Here is a 27177-nt window from a genome sequence, read left to right on the forward strand (position 1 = left end):
AGCTCTGGCAACCCTGCAGACCAGGAGCTGCTGGAGCCAGGCCGCAGCTGCCCCCTTGGAGCACAGCGCTCTCTGTTTTGCCACCAGCCCCACCACACCCCACTGCATGTTACCTGTTTGGCCCCTGTAGGTGTCGGAGTTTGAGACCCCTGGTCCACACACTTGGGGACCACCTGCCTTCATCCCGGTCTTGGTTTCTCTCTACCTTCCTGTCCCTCAGGCTGCCCTCTTGGTCACGCCCACGGAACCCAACCCATAATAAGTATGGGCTGGAAGACTGCATGACCTCCTCGGTGAGTTCGCTTCAGGGGCAAAGGCATTTATTTACTGCCTTCCAAGGTCGACAGGAGGTTATTAACTGCGTTGATTATGCCCAGGACAAAGAAGATGGGGAGGGAGACATTCAACCTTACAGGCCATCTTTCTGGGAGAGGGCTACCCTGGGTCTTTTTCTGCCCCCTGGAAATGGTGGCTGAGGCCAGTTCATTGCCACGCATCTAATGTCACTTCCAGAAGAGCTACCAGAGGGTGAGATACCCGGTGAATTTCAGCCCTGAGTGAATTCTCCGCAGCTGTGGGGCATCGGAAGGAACACGGTTGGGGGCAGGAGCACGGCGAGGGCGAGGCAAAGGGGTCACTTGTTTTGGGTGCACAATTGAAGAAATCCTCCCTGCTGTATATTAGGCTGAATAAAGGTGCTTACTTTGCGGGTGGAGAAATGGTCCTAAAGTGGTGGTTCCCAAACCCCAGCGTGTATCAGGATTATCTCAGGTGCTTGTCAAAATGCAGGTCCCTGGGCCCCAACCTCACAGATCTGAGCAGGCCTGGGGGCCAGGAAACCGCTCCTGCCTCCTGCTTGCCTTGTCATTCTGATGCTGATCTAAACGCTCCTGAGCTGAGACAGAACTTCTGGGCCTGGAGGTGCTGGGTCACACACCGGGCAGGTGAGCTCTAGGAAGGCTGTGTTTGGAGTCCAGTCAGGTGATGGAAGAGGGGGCAAGAGGGATCTGCAGGTTGGCCCTCTACAGATGCCCACGGGCGGTGACCGCTGGGTGACCGTGCTGTGTCCTTCCTCTTGCTTTGGCAAAGGGTTACAGCTCTAGCTTAGGACTCGGCCCCTTATTTCTGCTGCCGGTTCCTCCCTGCCCTGGCTGATGGAAGTGGAGTCAGACCTGGAAACAAGAAACCAAGCTAAATCATCACCAAGGTCTTCACCGGGCAGATAACAGCTTAAATTTTCACCCCATCAAACCTGAAAGCTCTCTCTGGCCATGTTCCTCAGTCTTCTGCCTGGCCCCTTACAGGGACCCTCTCCATAAAAGATTCAATCACTGAAGCCCTCAGGTTTACAAGGGGCTCTTACCTTCAGCCCCCATTCCCTGGAAAGCTAGCCTTGGCCCAACACGGGTGTCCACTCTGAACCTCATTCCTCCTAACAGTAAGAGTTGGACATCCTGAAGCAGCAAGAGTACCATTCTGGGAGTCAAGTATCTTGTCCCGATCTCAGATCAGCCGCTGATTTGCTCTATGATCCTAGAAAAGTCATGTGTCCCTGCTTTGGGCCTTTGTTGTGCCTTTGTAAAATGAAAGACTAGATCAGAGTGTCTTAAACTTCAATGTAGTCAGCAAAAATGGTGGAGTAGGGGCCTCTAGAAGTGTTCCTCCCCCACAAAAACAACAAATAAGGTGATGAGAACACTCAGAATCAACTTTATTCAAACTCTGGAAACTAAATGAAAGTCTGCAGCAACCAAATGCTTGAGAAAAAAAGGCTCCATTAAGAGGGTTTTGTTGCGTGTTCACTTACCCCGGCCCTATCCCCCACACACCCCTAGCTCAGCAGCAGCCTCAGAAACGATATCCCACGGTCCTTGTAAGTTCTTAGCACTGGAGGGAACAGAATGGATCTTGTTGTCCTCAAGAACTATGGATATTTTGATCCATCTGGTTGCTCCCTGAAAGCAACCGGCTCGAATGACTTGCTTTTATTTCACCTAATTTGGTGGAGGTGGGTGGGAGGGGGGGAGGTGGCAACCCTGGGGGACATTTGAAGGCAAAAGTATTAGCCACTGATGCCTGGAGGAAGGGGTAACAGTAGGGGCAAATAGGAGACAAATTGAAGAGTTTGGGGAAGAAAGGCTGGGCATGAAATACTTTGGGGGATAACGGTTTCCAAGAGCACCACGAGTCCCTAGCAATCTGGAAGGGCACGCACATGCCCAGGGCTGAACGCATGCCTAGCAAAGACTCGAGAAGGCTCTCAGTGCTCCCCTCTGGCTGATCTTAAGGCTCTGCACAAGCAGGAAGTAAAGGCTTAGGTCGAGTCCTAGACCACTTGGCCGAGTGTCAGAAGCCCCAACACACACAGAACACATCTGCAAGGACTGGGAGATTTGGGGATGGAGGTTGGGGAGTTGGTTCCAGGAGTTTAAGGAAATGTGTCGAATCACGAGTGACCACTAAGCTCACTGAATTCACAGACTTCAATAGTGACACCTAACAAAGAATACAAACTTTAAAAAATCAGTTCAGAAAACTCGCTAAACTACAACTAATGCAGCAAGCAGCAACGATAAATCTTGGGGAAGGGGAAGACTGATTTCCAGAGTTGTTACATTATAATATTTAAATGCCCAATTTTCAACAAAAATTATAAGGCATGCAAAACAAGAAAGCATGAGCCATACGCAGAAACCAAGAAAATCTGTGAATAGAAACTGAGGAAAACCCAGAAATTGGACTTCCCAAACAAAGACTTTAAATCGACTGTCTTTAAAAATGCCAATTTCTGTTTGGTTCCCTTTTGTAATTTCCTAATAGAAATAAAATCTATATTAGAATAGAAGAGAGAGAAAATTTCTGTTACTACAAAAAAAGAACCAAGTAGAAAGTCTAGAGTTGAAAAGTACAGAAAAAGTGAAAAACTCACTTAGAGGGGTTTAAGAAGAAATTTGAGAAGGCAGAAAGCATCAACAAACTTCAAGATAAGCCAGTTGAGCTTTCCCAGTCTGAGGAGCAAAATGAAAAAATGAAGAAAAGCTAACAGAACCTAAGAGACCTGTGAGAGACCATCAAGTGTAGCAACATGCATGTAATGGGAGTCAGTGAAGAGAGAAAGCAGAAATATCTGCAGAAACAGTGGCTGAAAACTGACCAAATTTGATGGAACAAGTTAATCTACACATCTCGGAAGTTCGACGTACTATAAGCAAGATACACAAAATGATCCACATCGAGACACATAACTAGACACAAGAGACAAGGAATCCTGAGAGCAACAGAGAACCCAACTTGTCACATACAAGAGATCACCAGCACGATTAACATCTGACTTCTTGTCAGAAGCTGTGCAGGACAGAAGGTTGTGGGATGACCTATTCAGTGTGCTGAAAGAAAAAATAATGTCAACCCAGAATCCTATGTCTGGCAAAATATTCTTTAAAGATGAAGGAGACGTTAAGACATTCCTGGATAAAGCAAAACGGAGATGGTTTGCTGCTAGTAGACCTGCCCTATAAGAAACACTAAGAGTCCTTCAAGCTGAGATGAAAGACAGCAGGCAGTAACCCAAATCCACTTGAGGAAAACAAAAGACCTTGGCAAAGGCGACTACTTAGGTAAACATAAACATTACTATTAATATGTTTTTTGGTTTGTAGCTCTCTTTTTTTTCTACATGATTTAGAGACAGTGACACCAATCAAGAAATATAACTCTGTTGATGGGCACAAAATGCATAAAGATGTAATTTGTGACAATAACAACATAAAGGAAGGTGGTGGAGCTATGTAGGAGCAGTTTTTATATACTGTTGAAACTTGGTGTTAATTCAAAATGGTTGTTACAAATTAAGATGTTAATCCCTGGCAATAACTAAAACATAGGAAAAGAACTGAGAAGGGAATCAAAATGGTACACTTGGAACTGTCTCAGACAAAATATGGCAATAATCGAGGAATTAAGGAGCCAAAATATACATAACATAGGAAACAAATAGCAAAATGGTACAAGCCTTTACTTAGTAGTAATTGCTTTAAATATAAATGGCATAAACTCTCAAAAAAGCAGATTGGCAGACAAAGGACATTATATCCTGATAAACGGGGTAAATCCATCAAGATAGAACAATGATAAACATGTATGCACCTAACTGTACAGCCCCAGAAAATTTGAAACAAAACCCGACAGAATTGAAGGGAGAAATAGTTAATAATAGTCGGAAACTTCAACACCCCACTTTCCTCGTGGATAGAACAAGTAGACAAAAGACAACAAGGAAACAGAAAACTTGAACGACACTGTAGACCAACTAGACATAACAAACATATATAGAACAGTAGACCCAACAACAGAATACACATTCTTAAGGTCAAATGGAAAACTTTCCACAGAGACCACAAAACAATCTAAACGAATTAAAAAAAAATTTTTTTTGTTTATTTTTGAGAGAGCGAGAGACAGAGCATGAGCGGGAGGGGGTAGAAAGAGGGAGAGACACAGAATCTAAAGCAGGCTCCAGGCTCTCAGCTGTCAGCACAGAGTGGGACACTGGACTCGAACCCACGAGCCATGAGATCAGGACCTGAGCCGAAGTCAGATGCTCAACCGACAGCCCCCCAGGTGCCCCTAAACAAATTTTAAAAGATTGAAACTACACAGAATATCTTCTATGACCACAGTGGAATGAAATTAGAAATAAATAACAGGAAGGAATCTGGAAGATTTACAAAATGTGTGGAAATTAAACAACATCCTTAAAAAAAAAAAGTGCTCAGAGGAAATATATAGTTGCAAATGCCTACGTTAAAAAAGAAAAAAGGGATCTCCAGTCAATAACTTTTCACTTTAAGGAATTAGAAAGAGAAGAACAAGCTAAATGCAAAGCAACCAGAAGGAAGGAAATAATAAAGATTAGAACACAAATAAACAGAATAGATAAACAATAGGATCAATGAAACAAAAAAATAATTCTTTGGAAAGATCAACAAAATTGACAAACTTGTAGACTGATTGACAGAGGAGACTCAGTTACTGAAATCAGAAATGAAAGTGGGACATTACTGATAACCTTATAGAAATAAAATGTTATTTATTTTTAATGGATTATAAAGTTATACAAAAATACTGTTAATAATTTCATGTCAACATATGAGATAACCTACATAAAATGGGATAATTCCTAGAAATATACAAATTCCCAAATGAGACTCAAGAATAGAAAATCTGAATAGACCTATAAGAAGAGATTAAATCGATAATAAAAACCTCTCAAAGAAAAAGCCAGGACCAGGAGGCTTTATTGGTGAATTCAATCAAACATTTAAAGAAGTAACACCAATCCTGCTCAAACTCTTCAAAATATAGAACATTTCCTGACTCATGAGACCAATGTTACCCTGATACCAAAGCCAGACAAAGAGATCACAAGGGAAGTGCAAAAATCCTCAATGAAATAGCAGCAAGCTGAATCCAGCAGGGTATTTAAAGGATAAGCCACCATGGCCAGGTGAGATTTATCAAAGGAATACAAGAACCATTCAATATACAAAAATCAGTCCATGTAATACACATTGTTAGTAGGATAAAGGGGGATGAAAACCGCACGATCACCCCAACTAATGCAGAAAAAGCATTTGAAAAAACCCAACACTTTTGGATGATTAAAAACAAAATTCTAAGAAAAGGAGTATTTATCAACCTGAGATAGAGAGTATCTATGAAAAGCCACAGCTGACATACTTAATGGTGAAAGAAGAAAATCTTTCCCCTAAGATCAGAAACGAGACAAAGATGTTTGCTCTTGCCACCACTAGTCCACATTGTGCCGGAAGCTCTAGTCAGGGCAATTAGGCAAGAAAAAGCATCCAAATTGGAAGTAAGAAGTAAAAGTTTCTGTTCACAGATGACATGATCTTATATAGGAAATTATAAATCCTACCCACACAAAAACTATTAGAGCTAATAAACGAATTCAGCAAAGCTGCAGGATATAGGATACATGATCAAAATACAAAAATCAGTTGTGTTTCTATATACTAGCAGTGAGCCATCTGAAAATAAGATTCCGTTTACAATAATAACAAAAAATACGTAAGGCTAAATTTGTTGATGTAAGACTTGTACACTGAAAACACAAAAATACAAAACACCCTGTGCTCACAGATTGGAAGACTCAGTATTGACATGGCAAATACTCTGCAAACTGATCTACATATTCAATCTAATCCCTATAAAAATTCCAGCAGCCTTTTTGCAGACAAGGACAAGCTGATCCTAAAATGTATGTGGAATTGCAAAGGACCAGTCCCCAAATAACCAAAACAGTCTTGGAAAAGAACAACAAAGTCAGGGATCTCACACTTCTTAATTTCAAATCTTACTTCAAAGCTACAGTAATTCAAACAGTGTGATACCAGCATAAAGATAGACCTGTAGATGGGATAGAATTCAGAAACCTAAACATCTACGTTTAATTGATTTTTGGCAAGGGTGCCAGAACCATTTGATAGGGAAGGAATATTCTCTTTAACAAATAATGCAGGGGCAACTGAATATCCACAAGCAAAAGAATTAAGTTGGATCCCAACCTCACACCATATTCAAAAAGTAATTCAAAACATCAGAGAACTAAATGTAACGGCAAACACTATAAAAATCTTAGAAGAAAACAGGAATAAATATCCATGACCTTGGATTTGGCGATGGATTCTTGCTGACACCAAAAGCAAAAGCAAAAACAACAAAAAAAATAGATAAATTGGACTTCATCAAAATTAAAACTTTTGTATTTCAAGGGACACCCAAGAAGGTAAAAACCCACAGAATGGGAGAAAATATTTGTAAGTCATATATCTGAAAAAGCCTAGTATCCACAATAATAAAGAACTCTTGCCACTTAATAACAGACAAAAATTTTTAAATGAGCAAAGGACGTGAATAGATATTTCCGCAAAAAGACAAATGGCCAAGAAACACACACAAAAAAGATGGTCATCACCATTAGGCAAATGCAACCTAAAACCACAATGAGTTACCACTTCATACCTAGTACGATGGCTATACTTAAAAAGATACACAGTGAAGATGTGGAAAAATCGAAACCCTTCTATACACATTGTTGGGGAGAATGAAAAATGGTATAGTATCCTTCAGCTATACGAGAATAAAGTACTGAGACATGCTACAACACAGATGAAACTTGAAAGCATTATGGTCAATGGTAAAAAGGTTTGACACAAAGGCCACATATCGTATGATTCCGTTTATATAAAATGTCCATGGAGACAGAAATATTAGTGGTTTCTGAAGGATGGCAGGAAGGGGAATAGAAAGTGACAGCTTGGGAGCGCCTGGGTGGCTCAGTCAGTTAAGCGACCGACTGCAGCTCAGGTCACGATCTGGAGGTTCGAGCCCGGCATCGGGCTCTGTGCTGACAGCTCGGAGCCTCCAGCCTGCTTCAGATTCTGTGTCTCCCTCTTTCTCTCTGCCCCTCCCCCACTCTCTCTCTCTCTCTCTCTCTTTCAAAAATAATAATAAAAAGAAAAATTTTTAAAAACTGACTGCTTGTAGGTACAGGGTTTCCTTTGGGGGTGATGAAAATGTTCAGCAATGAGTATACAACAGTGTGAAACCGCTGAATTTGAAGTTTAACAAGGTTAAAAATCTGAAACTTACGTTGTGCGAATTTTACCTCAGTAGAAAAGGTTTTAAGTCACACAGAAATTTGCACACCTGTCCCCTGGGGATCTCACTGAAATGTAGGTTCTGATTCAGGAGGTCTGGGTTGTGACGGGCTCCCACTGCCGCTCATCTATGGCCACATTCTGAGTAGTGAGGCTACTCAAGGGCCCTTCCGCTGTGTCCCCTTGCCAGTCTGGGCCTCAGGTGCCTCACCTCCGCACCAGCTCCTGCCCTGTCTGCCCCTATAACGAAGACGGGCGGAAGCAGCCCGCCAGAAGTCCCCAGGTCTGAGCCTGCAGGAGGATGTGGGCCTCAGGGCGTGAGAGTGGACAGAGAAGGGGCTGTGGCTATAGGGGTCACGGTCAGCAGACACAGAGGACCAAGGGAGTAGCTTTTATTGTGCACAAAGCTGAGGAAGGCAGGCCACCATGTGCCACTCTGTGCCCAGAGAAGCTGCACCACGGGCGTGTCATTTCCAGTTGCCGGGCAGCTCTGGCTCCGGTGCTCCAAAGCCATCTGAAAGAGAAGGGACGGCTCGGGAGCGCTGAAGGCCCCCCGCGGCCCCGCTCCCAGGCCCCGCCCCCCCCCAAGTCCTGTGACAGGGAACTCGGGGCTCCGGGAGGGGCAGGGGGCAGCCCCTCCGCCGCGTCCTCGGAGGGTTCTGTGGTGGCGCAGGAGTGGTTCCCTGCAAGGGACCTGAAAGGAGACCAGGAGCTTTGAGGTGGGAAGATGGCCAGCGGGGGAGGCAGCAGCGCTGTGCCCCCGGCGGCGCTGGGTGGGACCCCAGTGAACTGTGAACAGCTCTTCCCGAAGCCCCTGTCCGGATGCCAGGCTGCAGCGCCCTCCGTGGGGGGGGGGGGGGGGGGGGGTGCGAGGGCAGAGAACATTGGGGGTGGGCCGGGGAGGGGGTGATGCCCTCCCAACTCTGACCCGAGGCCTCTCCCTGCCTGTCCAAGCCACACCTGTGCGGTGGGCAACCATCCCTCCCCCCACCCCCCACCCCAGCCCGAGGCAGCCGCTCACCGTCTCCGAAGAGGTCGGGGGTCGTGGGGCTGAAAGACCCCGGGGGCAGGTTCCAGGCCAGCTCCTCCAGCTGACCCAGCAAGCCTTTCACTTCTGCCTCCAGGTGTTCCACCGTCTTCTCCACCGTCTAGAGCGAGAGAGATGGGAGCGGGGCGGGGGCAGGGGGGCAGGAGTGGGGCACTAGAGTGGAGCCAAGTCCATCAGCCACATCCTAAGGGGCACGGGGCGGCCCAGTGGGGCGCGAGAGAACTGAGCGCCAGGGGACTTGGGCCCTTCTTGTTCAGGCTCAGCCCCTGCCGGCGTCGCCATTCCCCTGATGACAGGATCCTAGGGCTTCGTTCTCTAAGGCCGCCGCTGGCTCGGGCCCTAAGCGCTTCACCCAGTCACAACAGGTTTGACAAGGAGCCACCCTTTTTTCCTGTTTTCCTTTCCGTTCTTCACCACTAGGAGCTCACATTCCTTTTGTCGCCCCGCCCCCTGGTGGCAATTCTGCCAAATGACAGGTGGGGGATTTTGAAATGTTCTTTATTCAGGGTTCCTAGCCTTTTCATGAATGAAAAGCAGTCTGGAGAAACCTACAGACCCCCTTCTCAGAAAAATACCTTAATTGAAAACAAAATAAAGCATACAGGATCTCCAAGGATTCCCACTGCATTAAAATACTGTTCAAGTGCTAAAAATTAAATCTTTGATGTAAAAATGTATGTATTTATTAACTTAGGAAATAACACGATCTAACATCAGGTCTAACGACGACTGTAATTACGTCATGCTGGCAAGGATGAATGATGTGTGGATATATTCACAACTATGATGGAGTGAAATTATCTGTGATTTCTATTGAGAACAAAGTCACAGTACTGTTAATACTACTATGGTTTGTTGCCTGTATTTATAGTGAATTGGAATGCTAAATTCCAGTTAAAGGTTTGTGAAAATAAGGTGTAATTTTTTCCCACACGAGTTTATAGACCCCCGGTTACAAACCGTGGCTGTGTAACAAAACACAGTGACCGAATTTCCACCATCTCATTGTGTAATTATGTGGCGATCTCTAGCTGGGTTTAAGCAAGCCCCTCTCCTCACCCCACCCCACCCCCCACCAGGGGCAGGGTCTGTTGAGGGCTGGTCAGCCTAAGAGCCCAGACAGGGCAGGGAGATGTTTCACATGGTGGCCAGGGAGCAGAATTGGCATGGGTTTTCCCGATTTTCCAAAGCAAGGTTGTCCTGAACCCTATAAATCTACCAGCTTGGGGACGCCTGGGTGGCTCAGTCGGTTAAGCATCCAACTTCGGCTCGGGTCATCATCTCACGGTTCATGAGTCCGAGCCCTGCGTCGGGCTCTGTGCTGACGGCTCAGAGCCTAGAGCCTAGAGCCTGCTTCAGATTCTGTGTGTGTGTCTCTCTCTGCCACTCCCCCGCTTGCACTCTCTCTCTCTCTCTCTCAAAAATAGACAAACATTAAAAAAATTAAAGAAAAAAAAAAGCTGCCAGCCTGCCAGGTGGTCCTGAAGCTGTACGTCCTCCCAAGTCACCCTGATTACCTCCTCTATGACGTCTAAACGGCCGTGGATAGCCATGTGTCTGTCACACCCTGTGTTCCAAGCTGGGTCTCCATGGGAGGGCATGAAGGGTTCAGCAGCTGTGGAGAAACAAGCCTTGTCACCATTCCCTGTGACACTAGAGACTCCCGTAAAGCGCTGGGCTCCATGAGGTGGGTCCTGAAAACAGTCACAGAGAAGCAAAGGAAGGCTCAGTGTGGGTCAGGGTGTGAGGGGCCGGAGGGCTGGCCCAATCACTCGCTTGTCTCTATGGCCATGGTCACCTCCATACCCAAGTGGGCTTCTTCAAGAAGCTGCTGCCTGAACTGGATGAGGTAAGGAAGGGAGGCAAGGTTGCAGACAGAGAGAACGGCATGTGCAAAGAGAGAGGCACACGACGGCACGGTTCCGTGTGCAAACCCTCAGGGAGTTGGCGTGGCTGGAAAGTACAGGGTGGATGGGAGGACACTGGGTCATGGAAACAAAACCAGAGGCCCTAATAAGCCAACCGCAGTGCTTATCTTGGGGTTTATTTCAACACAAGAGTCACACGGTCCTATGTGAATTTTTTAAATACAGAGAATGGATCGGAGGGATTTGTCTTTGAAGGCAGGAAGTTATTGCAGGAATCCCTGTGAGAAGTGATGAGGGGAGGCAGTAGGTATAGAGAGGATGAAGGGAAGATATTTTAGTCGTCACACTGACATTGATGACCAGTTATTAATATTGGACATTTGATGAGCACTTACTATGTACCACATGGCCCGCTAAACAAGTGTGTGAACTCATTCAATCCTTACAATAACCTGTTTATTATCCCCAGTTGGTGCAGAGGGGTGAAATGCTATATCCTACGTCACACAGCTAGTTAAATGGAAGATCTGAGGTCCGACCCGTCCGGATTTTGGTTCATTGTTTTCCTCCCCAACGCTGGTTCCCCCTTGGTTCCTCCTGGCACCACCAGCCATCACACCAGAAGGTTCTGAGCTCAGGTTTTGTGTCAGTGACCCCCAGGTACCTGTGAGGCAGCAGAGTTGGCTGGATCCTTGGAGAATGCGGATACTCAGGAAGAAGGCCACTGTCCCAGAAACGAAGAGAAGCAAGGAGCTTCCCTGAGGATGAAGTGGTCAGCATGGCCCAAAGCAGCAGGGAAGTCTAGCAAGATAAGGATGGAAAGACAGAGCAACAGGAAAGTCCTGCTAAATTCCACCCCGACCCTGTTCACGGAGTCGTGGAGGCAAAGCCAAGCCGAGATTCTGTGGGATGGGAAGGGAAAGAGAGGTTGGAAGGTGGAAACTTGGACCCTGGGAAACATTTTTCAAGAAGTTTGGCTGTGAAGGAAGGGAGATCAGATCACATGGTCTACAGAATGTTTCTTGTTGTCATTTCTGTTCTTTTAAGTCGAAGAAACAACCACACTTACAGCCTGAAGGAAAGAACTTAAAGGACTGGGAATACAAGCTGGTGCAGCCACTCTGGACAACAGTATGGAGGTTCCTCAAAAAACTAAAAATAGAACTACCCTACGACCCAGCAATGGCACTACTAGGCATTTATCCACGGGATATAGGTGTGCTGTTTCGAAGGGACACATGCACCCCCGTGTTTATAGCAGCAGCATTATCCACAATAGCCGAAGTATGGAAAGAGCCCAATGTCCACCAATGGATGAATGGATAAAGAAGATGTGGCATATATCTACAATGGAGTATTACTTGGCAATCAAAAAGAATGAAATCTTGCCATTTATAACTACGTGGATGGAACTGGAGGGTACTATGCTAAGTGAAATTAGTCAGTCAGAGAAAGTCAAAAATCATATGACTTCACTCATACGAGGACTGTAAGAGACAAACAGATGAACCTAAGGGAAGGGAAACAAAAATAATATAAAAACAGGGAGGGGGACAAAACAGAAGAGACTCATAAATATGGACAACAAACTGAGGCTTACTGGAGGGGTTGTGGGGGGGGATGGGCTAAATGGTTAAGGGGCACTAAGGAATCTACTCCTGAAATCATGGTTGCACTATATGCTAATTGGGGTGTAAATTTTAAAAAATAAAAAATAAAATTTAAAAAAAGGGTTTCAGTGCAGATTAGACTGAATGAATGAAGAACTTTTTTTTGAATCAGGATTATTGCAGATTGATAATATATGTATATTATTCAGAAGTTTTAAATACATAAGTGATCAGATTTGGCAAAAATAAGCTAGGCAAGATGTATGAGAGTGACTGCAGCAAACTCTTCTAGGCTACCCAAGGAAGGCTGAAAATGAGCACCTGAGGAAACCCCAGGGCCCAAGTGTCATTGGAAAGAAAGAAACATCGTGAGACAGGAGGAGCCCATCTGTGAAGGGGAAATGGAACTCACGGTTCAAAATAAAGAAAGATTCACTCAGGCTTTCACATCTGGGATTCTCACAGAAAGGTGAATGCATATACTAATTTATATTAATGATCTAAATTGAATGATGGAAGCAGCCAGAAATGACAAAGTTAAAGTCTCAGGAACATATTAAGTCAAAATAATTCAAGTGAGGGGATTGATTCTCTCACGTCAACTTAGTTTCCAGAAGTAAAGGAGACAGAGCAGTCTCAGTTCCGGGCGTGCTCGCCCACCACACCGGGCTGAGAGGGAGCACGGCAGGAAGTGCAGGTCCCTTGGAAGCTGTCTCACAGAGTTTCTCAAGCCCAGAACTTCAATGAGAAACATCATCCACCCAAGGGTCCACAGTCAAGGTTCCTCTCACGGTTCTGGGCTTATTTGCTTCCATATTTGTGTTTGTGTTTGTGTTTCCGCTCGGGTCATGATCTCACAGTTTGTGAGTTCGAGCCCTTCTTCGGTCTCCCGGCTGTGAGCTGCTTGGGATTCTCTCTCTCCCTTTCTCTCTGCCCCTCCCATGCTCACTCGAGTGCTCTCTCTCTTTCAAAAATAAATCACTAAATTAAAAAAAAAAGATTTAGGGGCACCTGGGTGGCTCAGTTGGTTAAGTGTCCAACTTCAGCTCAGGTCATGATCTCATCGTTCATGAGTTCGAGCCCCATGTTGAGCTCTGTGCTGACAGCTCAGAGCCTGGAGCCTGCTTTGGATTCTGTATCCCCCCGCCCTCTTCTGCTCCTACCCCATTTGTGCTCTCTCTCTCTTTCTCAAAAAATAAAAATTAAAATGAATGAAAAAAAAAAAAAACAGGGAGGGGGCCAAAACATAAGAGACTCTTAAATACAGAGAACAAACTGAGGGCTGTTGGAGGGGTTGTGGGAGGGAGGATGGGCTAAATGGGTAAGGGGCACTAAGGAATCTACTCCTGAAATCATTGTTGCACTATATGCTAACTAACTTGGGTGTAAATTGTAAAAATAAATAAATTAGTTAAAAAAAAAAAGAAAAAGAAAAGAAAAAAAAGAACTGAGCAGAGGACAAGGGGCACAGCAGACCTCTACTCAAAGGGCCAAGAAGTTGAGTGAGTTCTCACCTGCTGGCCTCTGTTCACTCTGTAAAGCAAGAGGGGAATCATCTGCTGGTAATACGCGTTGGCTTGTGAAAGAGGAAGCTAGTTGTGACGTTTTCAGGAATTCTGTAAGGGGGGGTTGTTGAGCACAGCCACTAAAATGGGAGGCGCAGTGAGAGCACTTACATCATGGAAACCAGCAAATGTCTTGTTTTGGTTTTTGTCTGTTTTTGCGAGCCACTTTATCAGCAGACCACTGGGGAGGGGGCGCAAATATACAGAGGACTTCAAAAGGAGATGAGGAGAATGAGGAGGGCCATGTAGAAGGACGCGACTCAGGGAAGAACTTTGGAAACCCCAGACCCACAGTGTGCCACCTGACAGGCTGGGAGTGGCCAGGACGGGTGGCTGGATGGAGCGGAAGCTGGGAGTCTGCAGAGAGAGTATGTATGGGGGAGAGCAAGCGAGAAAAGGATTGAGGATTTGACCAGCAAGCAGTTAAGGGGATGAGCTCTGGAGTCTAGCTTGAATAAGGAAGGAGAGAGGCCAAGAAGAGGGCCAATAAATTGGGAGAAATGGAGGGGCTGAAGGGTGATGGCAGTAACGGAAGCAATGAGTGGCAAAAGACATTGCAGCTTCAACTCTGAGAGGTGAAGCAGCTTCCTGGTGGCAATATCAAGGTTGCGGCACTAGATGTGGGCATCTGAGGCACAGTGGGGACAAAGAGTTATTGGACTGGATCTGTCTAGGTGCAAAACTGTCGTAACCGTAAGACCCAGGGGTTGGCTGGATGGCCCAAGGGGACATACAGAATCGCCTAGAAGGTTGACAGTTCTCGAGGTGAGGACAGAGATGGTGAGCCATTTTGCTGGTGATGAATGTGTAACTCTGAGAGGTTGAGTGACCTGCCCAAGGTCACATGGTTAGCAAATGACTGGACCCCTAGCACCCTTCTCCTGATCTCACCGCAGCAAGCTGGCCTTCTGGATCTCTGCCAGAGGCTTCCCGTCCTGACCGACTCTCTCTGGATCCCAGCTCTTCCACTTAGGGGTAAGAACTAACAGCAGAGACAAAACTCCCTTCCACCCTGAGCATCTTTCACGGAGAACAATTTGTTTCTGTATTTTCCATTAGTTCCCTCCACTGAACTTAGAAAAGCCTCTTCAAAAGACAATGGTCTTGGGGCACCAGGGGAGTCGGCTGGTTCAGCGTCTGACTTCGGGTCAGGTCATGATCTCGTACTTTGCGGGTTGGAGCCCCGCGTTGGGCTCTGTGCTGACAGCTCAGAGCCTGGAGCCTGCTTCAGAATCTGTGTCTCCGTCTCTCTTTTCCCCTCCCCTGCTCGCGCTCTCTCTGTCTCTCAAAAATAAATAAACATTAAAAAAAGAAATTTTTTTTTTTCAACGTTTTTTTTTTTTTTTTTTTTTTTTTTTTGGGACAGAGAGAGACAGAGCATGAACGGGGGAGGGGCAGAGAGAGAGGGAGACACAGAATCGGAAACAGGCTCCAGGCTCCGAGCCATCAGCCCAGAGCCTGACGCGGGGCTCGAACTCACGGACCGCGAGATCGTGACCTGGCTGAAGTCGGACGCTTAACCGACTGCGCCACCCAGGCGCCCCAAAAAAAAAGAAATTTTTTTTAAAGACAATGGTCTTGTTGACTTTGGGGAGGGGGGTAGACATTACAATGGTACTTCGGTTATTTTTTTCTAGTATATGTGTGGCTCACGTGAGGACTGGTTATGTTCTTAAGAAGGAGTCTCTTAGAGATCCATACTGAAATCTTTAGAGATGAAATGTTATGATATCTTGGATTCACTTCAAAGTAATCCAGGCCTGGGAGTGGGCGGGGGCATGGGTGGCCAAACCAGATTGGCCGAAATGGATAATTGTTGAAACTGTGTGACGGGGACATTGGAGTTCTTCCCACTACCCTCTCTGCTCTTGTATATATGGTTTGAAATTTTCCACAATAAAGGCCAGTTGTCTGATAGGGTTGTTAGCTAAAAGCAGAAGCTGTTGCGGGCCACATACACGGACGGGAAAGGCTCAGGAAGAGGGAGGGGGTGGTCTGAGGGACCCCACCTGGATGGTTGTGCTCTGTTCTGGGCCTTTGATAGGCAGAGGCAGATCTAGAAGCGGCCATGGTGAAGGGACTATAAAGTTTGACTCATCTGTCTCAGCTGAAAGAACTGGAGAGCCCAGTCTAGAGAGGAAGGGTTTCCTGGGGGGCAAGAAGAGTCACTTTCACCCCCAGGGAGGACTGTCCGTGAAAAGGGGGGCTGTCCAGTGTGGATCTGTGTCCACACACAGCCACTGTGGGCTCCGCCCATGAGCCTCTGGCCAAGCCTCTCCCCGGAGCCCGGCCTGCCCTCTCCCAGCCCCAGCTTGGGCCAGGAGGAAACAGTCTGACCTGGCTGGCCAAGTGCGAGGGTCCGCCAGCCCTGTAAGTCCTGAACAACATGAATCTACTCCCCTCCGCCGGCCTAAAACATCCTGTTTTGTACGAGTCTGCAATGAGGTCTAATTTGGCTCCAAAAGCCCTCCAGGGGAAAGGATTGGCTGAGGTTGCTTTCCACATCACACAGCACTAATCCCTCACATCTGGACAGAGCTGTGCCCTGGGCTCCGCTGCACAACTGTCCGTGAGCTCATCCAGGCCTCCCTACGAGCTCATCTGAGAGAGAAAGCTGCCTCGGGGCCTGTGCTGCTGCTCCCTCCCCCATGTGGGTCCCTAACTTGGCACTGACCTCACTGCACAAGGGCCCCAAACACACCGGAGAGCCCCGTTCTCACCCCCCTCCTCCACGAGTTGGTGCGGGCCTGTGGGAAGCTTTCCTCTCCTCCCTGAGTCTCTGCTGCCTCCTTGCTAACTCGGGGTGGAGAGGCCTGACGCATCGCCACCCCCATCTGGCTCATGGGGGATGCCGCTTTGTCTCTCACAGCCTGCTGAGAGGCCTCAAAAATTAGCTACCAGGACAAAACCGACGTGAGTCAAGGACAAGTTGCTTCTTGGATCAGAAGCTCCAGCGAGACAAGAGCTGGGCGTCTGCCATGTCTTTGAGCTTCCCCGTCAGTAGAAAGGGGCTCAGGAAAATGCCTGCCCCACGGGGTTGTTGGGACAGTCAGGAGTGGGGAAGGCTGAAGGGTTACCATGAGCATGCTGGAGGAGCCAAGGCTGTGGGTCTCCATGTTCCCTTCCTTCCTCTGCTCCCGCCCTCCCTGCCCGGCCAGTTGGGAAATGGACCTTCTTGGACGCCGGGCTGTTTTCCCTGGCCTGGCTCCCACTCAGGGCCTATGCGCACCCTGGATGGCGGCCATGGGTGGAACACAGTGGGCTGGTGAGAGCAGGCTGTCGGGGAGGCCAGAGGCCCAGCGGAGGTGCTGGGCTAACTTCTTCAGTTAAAGAGACATGGCCACCGGGTCCCCATCCTCTGAGGCAGGAAGTATGGCCCCTCCTACTTACAGGCATAGGGGACCTCTTGTATCTGGGACTCAAACACCAAGAAAGCGTGCACAGCTCCAATGATTTCTGGGATGACACATAATTTCTCAGAGGACACCCTGAAGATTGCTGTGCCTTCCGAATCATCAAAGACACACTCTGCTTTGACCAGCAACATCCGTCAGTTAGGGGTTAATTGTGTTCGACCGCACTCACTATAATAGAATAAAATTTACCACATTTAATATTCGTGTTAAAATTGGTGCTTCATTTAAAACCACCAGTGGTTTGGGGCGCCTGGGTGGCGCAGTCGGTTAAGCGTCCGACTTCAGCCAGGTCACGATCTCGCGGTCCGTGAGTTCGAGCCCCGCGTCAGGCTCTGGGCTGATGGCTCGGAGCCTGGAGCCTGTTTCCGATTCTGTGTCTCCCTCTCTCTCTGCCCCTCCCCCGTTCATGCTCTGTCTCTCTCTGTCCCAAAAATAAATAAAAAACGTTGAAAAAAAAAAATTAAAACCACCAGCGGTTTAAAAAAAATTTTTTTAAGCAGAAGAATACTATTTTCAAACAAGTATATGAAGAATTCCAGTATGAGGAACTGCTCTGGCTGAGCCAGGAGAGAGACCCTTGAGCCCCCCCAAGAAAGAGCTCAGATTCTGAGGCACATTCTTGGGAGAGACACGCCCTCCCATCTCCCCTGGTCTCTGGTCATTTTCCAAATGGGGGTCTGAGTCTTGTTGATCACTCTGAGAACACTTCAATGTCATTTCCAGTACATTCAGTATCTGGTTGCAGTAAGTAAGCTAGGCTACCATAAAAAAGCCCCCTCCCCCCCTCGGCTTCACACGTATTTATTCGTTTTCTCATATGTGAGTTCAGAGGTAGATTGGCTGGTGGTCAGGGCTGGCAGAGAGCTCTGCTCCCTGAGCCATATGGGAACCCTGATTCCTTCTATCTTGGAATACCATGCTCTTTTAGTCCGCGGGGTCATAATGTACTAGAACACTCCAAAAGCCCCACAAGACGGAGAAGGTGTAAGAAGCCATCCAGAATAAACCTCTCTCTGTGCACTGTGAAAAGCACACATGGCTGGGAGTCAGAGACGCAGCCCCACCTCCGAGACTTACTGAGGACGCTCTTTGCCTCTCTTTCAGACGGTGAGGGAGCTGTCCTGCCAGGTCTACTTGGCAGGACTGCTGTGTTGATTAAAGGGACTCCTGCCCTTGAAGATGCCTTGGAACTGCCAAGTGCTGTGCCAATGGCGTGTAGGGCATCTACCAGGGGAGCTGAAGATGGAAGAAGGCAGAGGAAGCTGCCAGGGCTCTGCCTCTCTGCTGGGTCATACAGACCAGTTCTCAGGATGGAGAGGCATCTGCTCTAAGGATAAACCTATGCAGGGGTCCAAGGGATGCTGGGGAGGGGCTTCTCCAACAAGGACACAGAGGGCTCGGTGCTGATGCGGCTCTCTGGCTCTCTTACAAGCCAGTCCCACTCACTGGATTCCTGGGTCCTTCGCCTTTTCAATAGGCATAGCCATACTCTATACGGGAAGCTCCATCAATTAGCGATCACTCATTGTGCGCCAAGCTCTCTGTTGAGCGCTTACGTACATTATCCCATTTAACGCTTACATCATGTTTTTACAAATCAGAAAACTAAAGATCAAAGAGATTGTGTAACATGACCAAGATTACATAGCTAGTAGGTGGTAGGGAGAGGATTTGAATCCTACCTGCCCGACACAGTCTAGACTGTGCACTGGCAGTCATGTGACCTTGTGTAAGTTAAGGGCCTCCCCTCTCGGGGCCTCAGCTGCCTCCTCTGTAAAAGGTAACAGAGAGAAACTTAGCATGCCTGACTCCATATTGCTTTTATTTCCCTTGTCACTGTAACCTGTAGCTTAGAAACGTTGCTTAGCCCCACACACAGGCATGGTAATCACGGAAGGAATTCTGCTTACAACTGAGATTTGCAAAAACCGCCTTCTTACCTGAAACCTGCCTCATTGGAGGAGATACAGAAGTACATACAGAAATGACTATGCGATGTTTAAGATTTACAGGAACGACACCACCAGATTCCTACACACAAAGATCAACTGACCAAAGGCAAAGAAGTTACACGACTGTTTTCAATGTCTACAGAGATCAGTCATCTTTTGACTCCCTTGCCCCTCTTCCTAACATAGAACAAGCCCGACTCACATGCTCTAAGAGATGGTTCTTTGGGACAATAGTTCACCATCTCCTCAGTTGGCTGGCTTTCCAAATAAAGTCGCTTTCCTACACCAACATCTTGCTTCTCAACTCGCCTATCATTCGGCAAGCAAATACACTTGAACACAGTTACAAAATGAGGGGTTGGACAGGTATGGGGCAAAGAGGACCTGTTCACATGACCTTTACAGCTGTCTGGGGCCCCATAAGAGCCCAAATGTGTGCTTGGGATCGAAATGTCTTTGAGTGGTTCACCCCCACGATATCCATCTTTGTAGGAAGAAATGCTGTGGCCCTCACGACAGCCCTTCAGCATCTTCTTCCTTCACTTGAACCAGAAAGCAGAATTCCAGTGGAAGACAGATGTCCAGTCCACGGGGATCTGGAGCAGGGGCGGACAATGAGAGAATGCCCAAAGGGCCCCAAGGCATGGGTGACAATTGGTAAAAGAAACAGGCTCTGGGAGTTTAGATGTCTCTGATAGGAAAACAGGAAAGGAACTCAACAGAAAACTTAATTTTGAAAAAGGGCTCTTATCAGTATTCCAAGCAGTTTGCTTCAGTCAATACATAAAGAGCTTTTGTAGGTCAATATGAAAAATCCCAGTACCGCAACTGAAAAGTGTGAGACAATTCGCATGAATTAGTAGAAATGACTAATGTGCACTTAAAGAAAAAGTTCAACCTCAGTAGTAATCAAAGAAATACAAATTAAAGCAACAAACCATCTTAACATATTCTTGCCGAACAGCAAAAGTTTCCAGATCTGCCAGTTTATAGACAATACAGGGGAGAGAAGAACATTTAAATGACTCGCGGCAGATGCAATCAGCTAAAATCTAAATGCGGGAAAACTTTATAGGACAAAACAACCCAGCTGCGTCCACAAATACATCTTAAGGAAAAGGGGGGAAGAGAACTCACGTGTTAAAGGAAACATAACTGACATGTCCGCCAAAAGCAACATGTGCACCTTATTTGGACAAAACAAAACCAAATGTAAACATGACACAATGGGGGATGTGGACATTTGATGATATTAAGGAATTTTCATCCCTTTTTAGGGTGTGATAATGGTATTGCAGTTGTGTTTATTAAAATATTACTTATCTTTGGGGTGCCTGGCTGGCTCAGCTGAGAGTGCATATGAATTTAAACAATTTTTTTAATGTGTATTTATTTATTTTTGAAGGAGAGAGAGACAGAGCATGAGCAGGCGAGGGGCAGAGAGAGCGGGAGACACAGAATCTGAAGCAGGTTCCACGCTCTGAGCCCGGTTCGGGACTTGAATTCACAAACTGTGAGATCATGACCTGAGCCAAAGTCAGACGCTTAACCGGCTGAGCTACCCAGGCGCCCCATATATGACTCTTGATCTTGGAGTCATGAGTTCAAGCCCCACACTGGGTATGCAGATTACTTAAATAAACGAAACTTAAAAAGAACAAGATTACTTATCTTTTAGAGATACTGAAGGAAATATTTACGGATGAAAATATATGGTGCCCGGAATTTCCTTTAAAACTATTGGAGGGAGGGGACAGAATGTGGGGTGATAGAGGAAACAAGACAGGCCAATACTCGCCGAAGCAGGATGGCAGGAACACCGGGGTTTGCCCCGCTGCTCTGCCTTTGCATCCAAGACATTTCATAGTCAAACGTTAAGAAACACAATGGTAAATTGTCTGAAGGCTGAAAGATTATACACAACACTGTGTGAACACGGTGTGAGATTACACTTATACATTTATACTTTCCCCCTTTTTAAAACATCCGTAGCAATAAGCAAGCATAATCAGAAAGAATGTTTAAGAACGGTTTTAAATTAAAATGCATATACTGGTCATGACTGCAGGGGCCACAATAAAGTCGGCCAGTTGTGGGCGGCAGCCAGATCCTCCCTCTGGGGGAGCACAGACTCGGCTTTGTGCCCTCGGCTCCTGGAGGGGAGGGGGGGGGGCTCCAGGAGCAGCGGGGGAGGAAGGGCTCAGGCTCTATGGGCTCTATGGGCTCTTGCTTGTGCTCTGTGCCGAGCACAATCCCAGCCACTCGTCATACAGCCCTTGAGGAGGCAGTTGTTGGTCCTCCTTCATTAATAGGTGGGGAAACTGAGGCTCAGAGAGATCAGTGGAGCTGAGGGGATGAGGGAGGGAGCCCGTGTATGTTGAATTCCGTGCTGGGGACTTCATTCAGTCTCCGCAGGGTGGGTGTCATTCTCCCCACCTTACAGAGGAGGAAGCAGGCTCACAGAGATAAGGCAGCAGACCCAACTTACTCAGCGGGGGGGCTGCCCAGGATCAGCACAGGCCTCCACCCTGCCCCTGGGTGCTCACACCCACAGCTGGCTGTGCCCTGAAAGGCACTGGCCTGGGAGGCTCCCATCTTAGCTCAGGGTACTTCACTTAGGCGATTCACCTGCACTGGCTCCAGGCTGACGGGCAAGCCGGTGGGGGCAAGGGTCTGCCTGAGGGGGCAGGAGGCCTGGGTACTTGGTGAGGCCTCTGCCATGGCACGGCTGTGAGAGCCGAGCCTTCCCCTCACCTGCCCTGCTGGGAGCAGCAGCCTGTGGAGCTCCCCCAGCCTGTGGAGCACCCGGAGGGCCTCTCCCTCCCGCACCCCAACACCCCCACCCAAGGCAGCTCGGGGCCTCAGGGGAGATCTCTGGAAGCAGAGACACTGGCCTCCTCACCCACGCCGCAGAGCCCTCGGCCGGCCAGATGGCAGGTGAAGTCGTGGCCTTTCTCCTGGGGCCGCCTGTCCGCCTGCTGGCTCTGCTGGGCCAAGCCTGGGTCGTCGTCTGCCGGAACTCAGCTTCCAAGCGAGTGCCCTGCCCGTAAGCCCAGCCCGGGCGCCTCCACAGGCCCTCGGGATGCAGCTGGCCCGGAAGGCGGCGGGGGGCGCTGGGGGGATGTGTGCCCTCCCTGCAGACTTGACCTCCCCGCCCTGCGATGCCTGTCTCCTCTCTCTCCTGCGGGGCGTCGGGTCTCTCCAGCCTTCCTCTTTCGGGCGCGCTCTCTCGCGTCTCTTTTCACACACCGCCCCCCTTCCCGGGAGGTCCCCCCTTTCTCCATCTCTCCGCTCTCCGTCCCCTCGGTCCCACCCGGCCCGACCCCACTCACCGGCGGCGCGGAGCAGGGCGAGCCCGGCCAGCGCGCAGAGCAGGGGCCGCATGCTGCCGGCCGGCCGAGCGCAGCGCGGAGTCTGCCCGCCGCCGCGCCCCCGGGCCCGCGCCGGCCCGCCCGCAGGAAATGCTCGCAGCCCGAGCCAAGATTCCTGGGCGGCTCCGGGCTCTCCGGCTCGCGCGACCCGCCCCCTCCAGAGACCCCGCGGGCGGAGGGGCCCGCGTGCCAACCCCAGGCGCCTCCCCAGCCGGGGGCCGCCGCCCCCCTTCCCTGCGGCGCCCGGGGGCCCGGGCGCAGGAGGGCGGGAGGGGCGAGGGCTGCCCCCCACCCCCACCCCGGGGCCACCGCTCCCCGGCCCGGGTATTCGCGGGAGCCCATCTCAGACCCGCAGACCGAGGCTTCCCCGGTGTCACCCCCAGTTCCCGAATCCCGAACGCACCGAGTGTGGAGGCTTTCATCCGTCCACCTACGCATTTTAATTCGTAATTAACTGCAAGGGGACAGGGACCCTGAGAGTCTCAGTGGTGGGGTCTGCCTTTCATAGAAACTTCCTGTTCTGCTAACAGGTAATAGCAAGTGTTAAAAGATACTTTTCAGAAAAAGGTAAAATCGTGACTTTCATACAGATGTAAAGTGAGCATGTGCTGAAGATTTTATTTCACTCACGATTAAGGAGGGAACCAGTAAGAGGTGACACCCAGTCCAAAGAACAGACATGGGTCTGGAATATCGGCAAGAAGGCACAGGTGGAGGTGAGACCGGCTTCTTCCACACGGAGACGGAGAATTGAACCTATAACAGGAATAGTTTGCCCGTCTGTAGACAACAATTATTTTGCACTGCTCTCTGTAACACACAGACTAATGAAATGGCTTCAACGCAAGGAGAGACCCAGAGCCCTAATAGGATCAAAATCAGAATCAGTGTTCAGCAAACACTTAAGGTCTGTACTAGATTAGTGTTAGGTAAACTCTGGAGAAGGGAGGAGAGAAAAAATTCTCGGCATCACGTATGTCTGCCTCCAGGAGTTCATGGTCTAGGAACTGCCGTAATATTAATAAGCCGCAGCTCAGCTTTGATTGATTCGCTTCTACACACACAACCTCTCCAATCTTCACTGCAACTCCAGGAGGAGCACATCGTTACATCCATTCTGCAGATCAAGATATTGAGGCTCAGAGAGGTTAAGAACCTTGCGACAGTCACGTGGCTGATAAATGCGGAGTCAGGATTTGAATCCATTTCTACCGCCTCGGCAGGCCGGAGTTTATTTATTTATCCTTAAATAAGGATATGCTTACACATTGTCCCCGAGAGCCGGGTTTTCTTTCTCCATCTAAGCAAACCCAGGTGAGTTTTTGGGTGAACTTCAACTCTCCACCTTCCCTCCATTTTAGAACACAATAGCACCCACCCAAAAAGTGCAAGAAAAGCTAACTTTTAGCGAAAACAAGAAGTGAAGGCTGCAGTCTTACCGTCTGTTCTGCACACCTTTGAGGGCCTGGCCTGGCTACGCTGGCCCGAGAGCACACCTTTATCCATCAGGTGTCTCCACTGGGGGTCACTGGAGCCCTCGCAGATCCAGGCTGCGTCTCTGCCTTCTCCTTCCCACCTGTGGCTGTCCCATACAGCCACCACACTACCCAGGGACCCTCACCCGTCACTTCCTCCTCCAGATAATAGCCACAGCACAGAAATTCCTGTTCTGAATCAGCAGATCTTGCACAGAGACTTGGATCTAAATTTTTAGAAAGCTCTCGTGGGGATTAGGATGCCCGGATGAGCTGGCTCAGAAAAATCTATTTCAGAATGCCAACAACAATGTCTCCCGCTTCCGTAGGACATTCCTCAGTAGTTTAGCCAGGTGGGAAGGTGTCAAAGAACAGCCGAACCCACAGGGATTCTCGAAGCTCGGGCCAAGTGGGGGTACTTAAGGTTTTGAAGTCGCAGAGAAAAACAACACATGTACTATACTTTCTGGTTGTGGTAGAGTCACACATAGAACAGGTAGAGTGAAAGCTGATAGTCCTCCCTGTCACCACCCTCCCTGGCGCAGCCATTCCAGTCCACTTCTGTCAGCCTGGTGGACTCTTCCAGCTCCTTGCCTATGCATTTTCGGATGCAAACGTACGTACATGGGAATGAATAATAGATATCTGGGGGATTTGCTTTCACATTCATGTTCACCTCAGTCAGAACATTAAACCTTGAAGATCATTCTGTGAGTACACAGAAATCCACTTCATTCCTTTGAAGAGTTGCAAAATATGTCACGAACGGATGCCCCCTTATTTGTGCAGACAGCCCTCTGTCGAAGGACATGTACTTTCTTTCCTGTTTTTCCCCAATATAAAGCAAGCTTCAATGAGCATCCTTTTGCATGTATCTTTACGCCCACGTTACATACTCATATATTTCTGAAAGGCTAGATTCCTGGAAAAGGAATCATTGAGTTAGAGGGCCTGTCACATTTTACTGGTTATGCGAAGACTGACACTCAGCCGGAGGGAGGAGGCAGGCACTCAGAGCCTGACTCCAAGGGGCACCCAATTCCATTGTAGTTAATGGAACTAACGTTCCATGTAGTTAAGGCAGTTGGGCTGCAGGGGGCGCCGTTTACATAAAATACTCGTTGACCTAAAATACCGCTGAAGTCCTAGATCTAGCTAGCCATGCACATTTCGCAACGCTGGAAACAACTTTTAAAACGTGGACAGTTTGACGATGAAAAATATTACCTTGCTATTTTCGTTTACATGCTATTTAGTATTTGTTTGCCTAGTCAAATACTTTTTTCTATTTTCCTCTTTTGACATATTCTGATTATTAATCCAATGCCTGTTACGTATGTTGGCAATGTTTCTTTCCATTCTTCCCAAGTCTTTAACTTTCTCTGTGGTGTCTTTCATCATACAGAAGTTTTAGATAGTTAGGTGACCAAATCTCTCAGGATTTTCTCTTATGGCTTCTAGATTTTACAACTTGCTTGTGATTCCTCATATCAAGACTATAAAAAATATTCTCCAATATTTTTTTTGCCAACTAGTCTAAAACTTTTTTAAAGGTATAATCTCTGATCCATCTAGAATTTTAATGTGGTTGCAAAGAAAGATTCAAACTTAAATATTTTCCTGAATGGGCATCTAAGCAGCCTAATGCTCCTTCTTGTGTACCCCATCCTTTAGCCACTAATTGGAACACAAAATTAAATAGCTATTCATTCCCAAGTGGAGTTCCAGAAAAATCTCTAGCCATCGTGTCTGTCATAAGGTCAAAGAAACAAAAATCAAATAACCGTATCATTTCAATGAACACTGAAACTATTATTTGGTGAAATTAAACAACCTTCCCAGACTAAACAACAACAACAAACTCTAAGAGGTAGAAATAAAGAAAATAAAGGGATATTGCCTTAACAAGATAGCTACTTTTACCTCACACAAATAGTTGACGTGTACGTACAGGAGAGAGGAGAGAGGCATTCCTTGTTAAGCCAGGAATGAGGTAAAGAGGCAACGTGAGTCACTATTAGCTATCCTTAGCGTGATCCATGCAACGAAACACAAACGAAGAGGCATTGTGAAGGGGACAAAATATTGCCAATAGTAGAAGGGTCCATTGCTTTCTTAGAAAATCCTTAGAAGGGCAACTCAAATGATTCCATGAACTGGCTGGATTGACTTAAGTGTCTGGAAATCAATTTATTTCCGCATACCGACGGAAATCAGCCTACAACACGCAAAGGAAAACTTCTGGGCCAGATGATATTAAGGTCATCGTTTGTTAATATCCTCCTTCTGACCTTCTCCAGAAATGGGCAATAAAACAAAAAATAGAAGAAACTGGCAGGAACTAGGGAAAGTCCCAGGAACTAGGGAAATATGTCAACCATATGCCAGGTCTCAAAGCAAGTTGGTGGCCAGCTGGACTAATGACAATAAGTATCATTATGTGTTGTTACTCTGTTATCTGCTAAGCTTCTCGGAACCTGGTATTGGGCAAAGGCCGTCCGTGGGTTATCTCATTTAATCCTAGTACCAATAAACCTATAAGATGAGTATCCTTATCCCCATTTTTCAAATAAGATGTATTTGGTTAAAGTCAGAGAGGGGCAGATCTCAGCTCGAAAGCCAGGTAGATCTGATGTTACAATCCATGCTCTTGTGTGATATTAGGCCTCTTGACTCTCAGGCCCCAGGTGAGCAGGGAGTTAGGAAGTCTGGAGGGAGGTGGGCGAGTAGAGAGCAAACAGGGTATTTGAGGGCTCCAAGCGGCAAGTTCTTGGCCATTAGGGGAACACGCATAGCATCCTGTGTCAATGGAGTGCTGTAACTTGCAGAGTTTTTCATTTAATGCTACCGTCACTCTGGCAGATAGCGTCAAGATTCGCAGTATGAGGCTTAGGGAGGTTAAGAAGTGGCCCAAGGTTAGACACATACCATGTAGAAATGTGGGGATTTGCTCCCAGGGAGCCCACGCCTCCACAGGCAACCGGGCACGGGCCTCCCACCTGGCTGCGCTCCGGGACGAAGGGAGGGGAGTCAGGCAGAGGCTTGCTCTCCCAGCCCACAACCAAAGCAAGGGGCCATCTCTGGGGGGCTGGGGGGAGGGGGGGAGGGGGAGGGACAGCCCAACGGAAAGGGTCTCAGGGGCTAGAAGTGTCAGAGCTGGGCCTCACAAAGCCTCCTCGTCTTCTTGTCT

General features: G+C 47.8%; 1 protein-coding gene across 1 annotated transcript; it reads right to left on the minus strand.

Annotated features, from left to right (window-relative positions):
* Nucleotides 1–8059: 8059 nt before the first annotated feature.
* PLAC9 (placenta associated 9) lies at nucleotides 8060–22626 on the minus strand. Its single transcript, XM_058696824.1, has 4 exons — nucleotides 22474–22626; nucleotides 10248–10345; nucleotides 8704–8830; nucleotides 8060–8196 (listed from the first exon to the last, which is right to left on the minus strand). Exons 1-4 carry the CDS (start codon nucleotides 22523–22525, stop codon nucleotides 8150–8152), a joined length of 324 nt encoding a protein of 107 aa, XP_058552807.1. The 5' UTR covers nucleotides 22526–22626; the 3' UTR covers nucleotides 8060–8149.
* Nucleotides 22627–27177: the final 4551 nt, after the last annotated feature.

The sequence above is a fragment of the Neofelis nebulosa genome, chromosome 13 (assembly GCF_028018385.1).
Source record: "Neofelis nebulosa isolate mNeoNeb1 chromosome 13, mNeoNeb1.pri, whole genome shotgun sequence".
Lineage (NCBI taxonomy): Eukaryota > Metazoa > Chordata > Mammalia > Carnivora > Felidae > Neofelis > Neofelis nebulosa.

Excerpts from the sequence above, each read along its gene's own strand:
- PLAC9 (XM_058696824.1), bottom strand. The coding sequence starts at position 22,525 with ATGCGGCCCCTGCTCTGCGCGCTGGCCGGGCTCGCCCTGCTCCGCGCC. Across the intron at positions 8,831-10,247 it reads GTTTAGACGTCATAGAGGAG|ACGGTGGAGAAGACGGTGGA; the intron begins GTAATCAGGGTG and ends CTCTCGCTCTAG. Across the intron at positions 8,197-8,703 it reads CCCCGACCTCTTCGGAGACG|ATGGCTTTGGAGCACCGGAG; the intron begins GTGAGCGGCTGC and ends CTTCTCTTTCAG.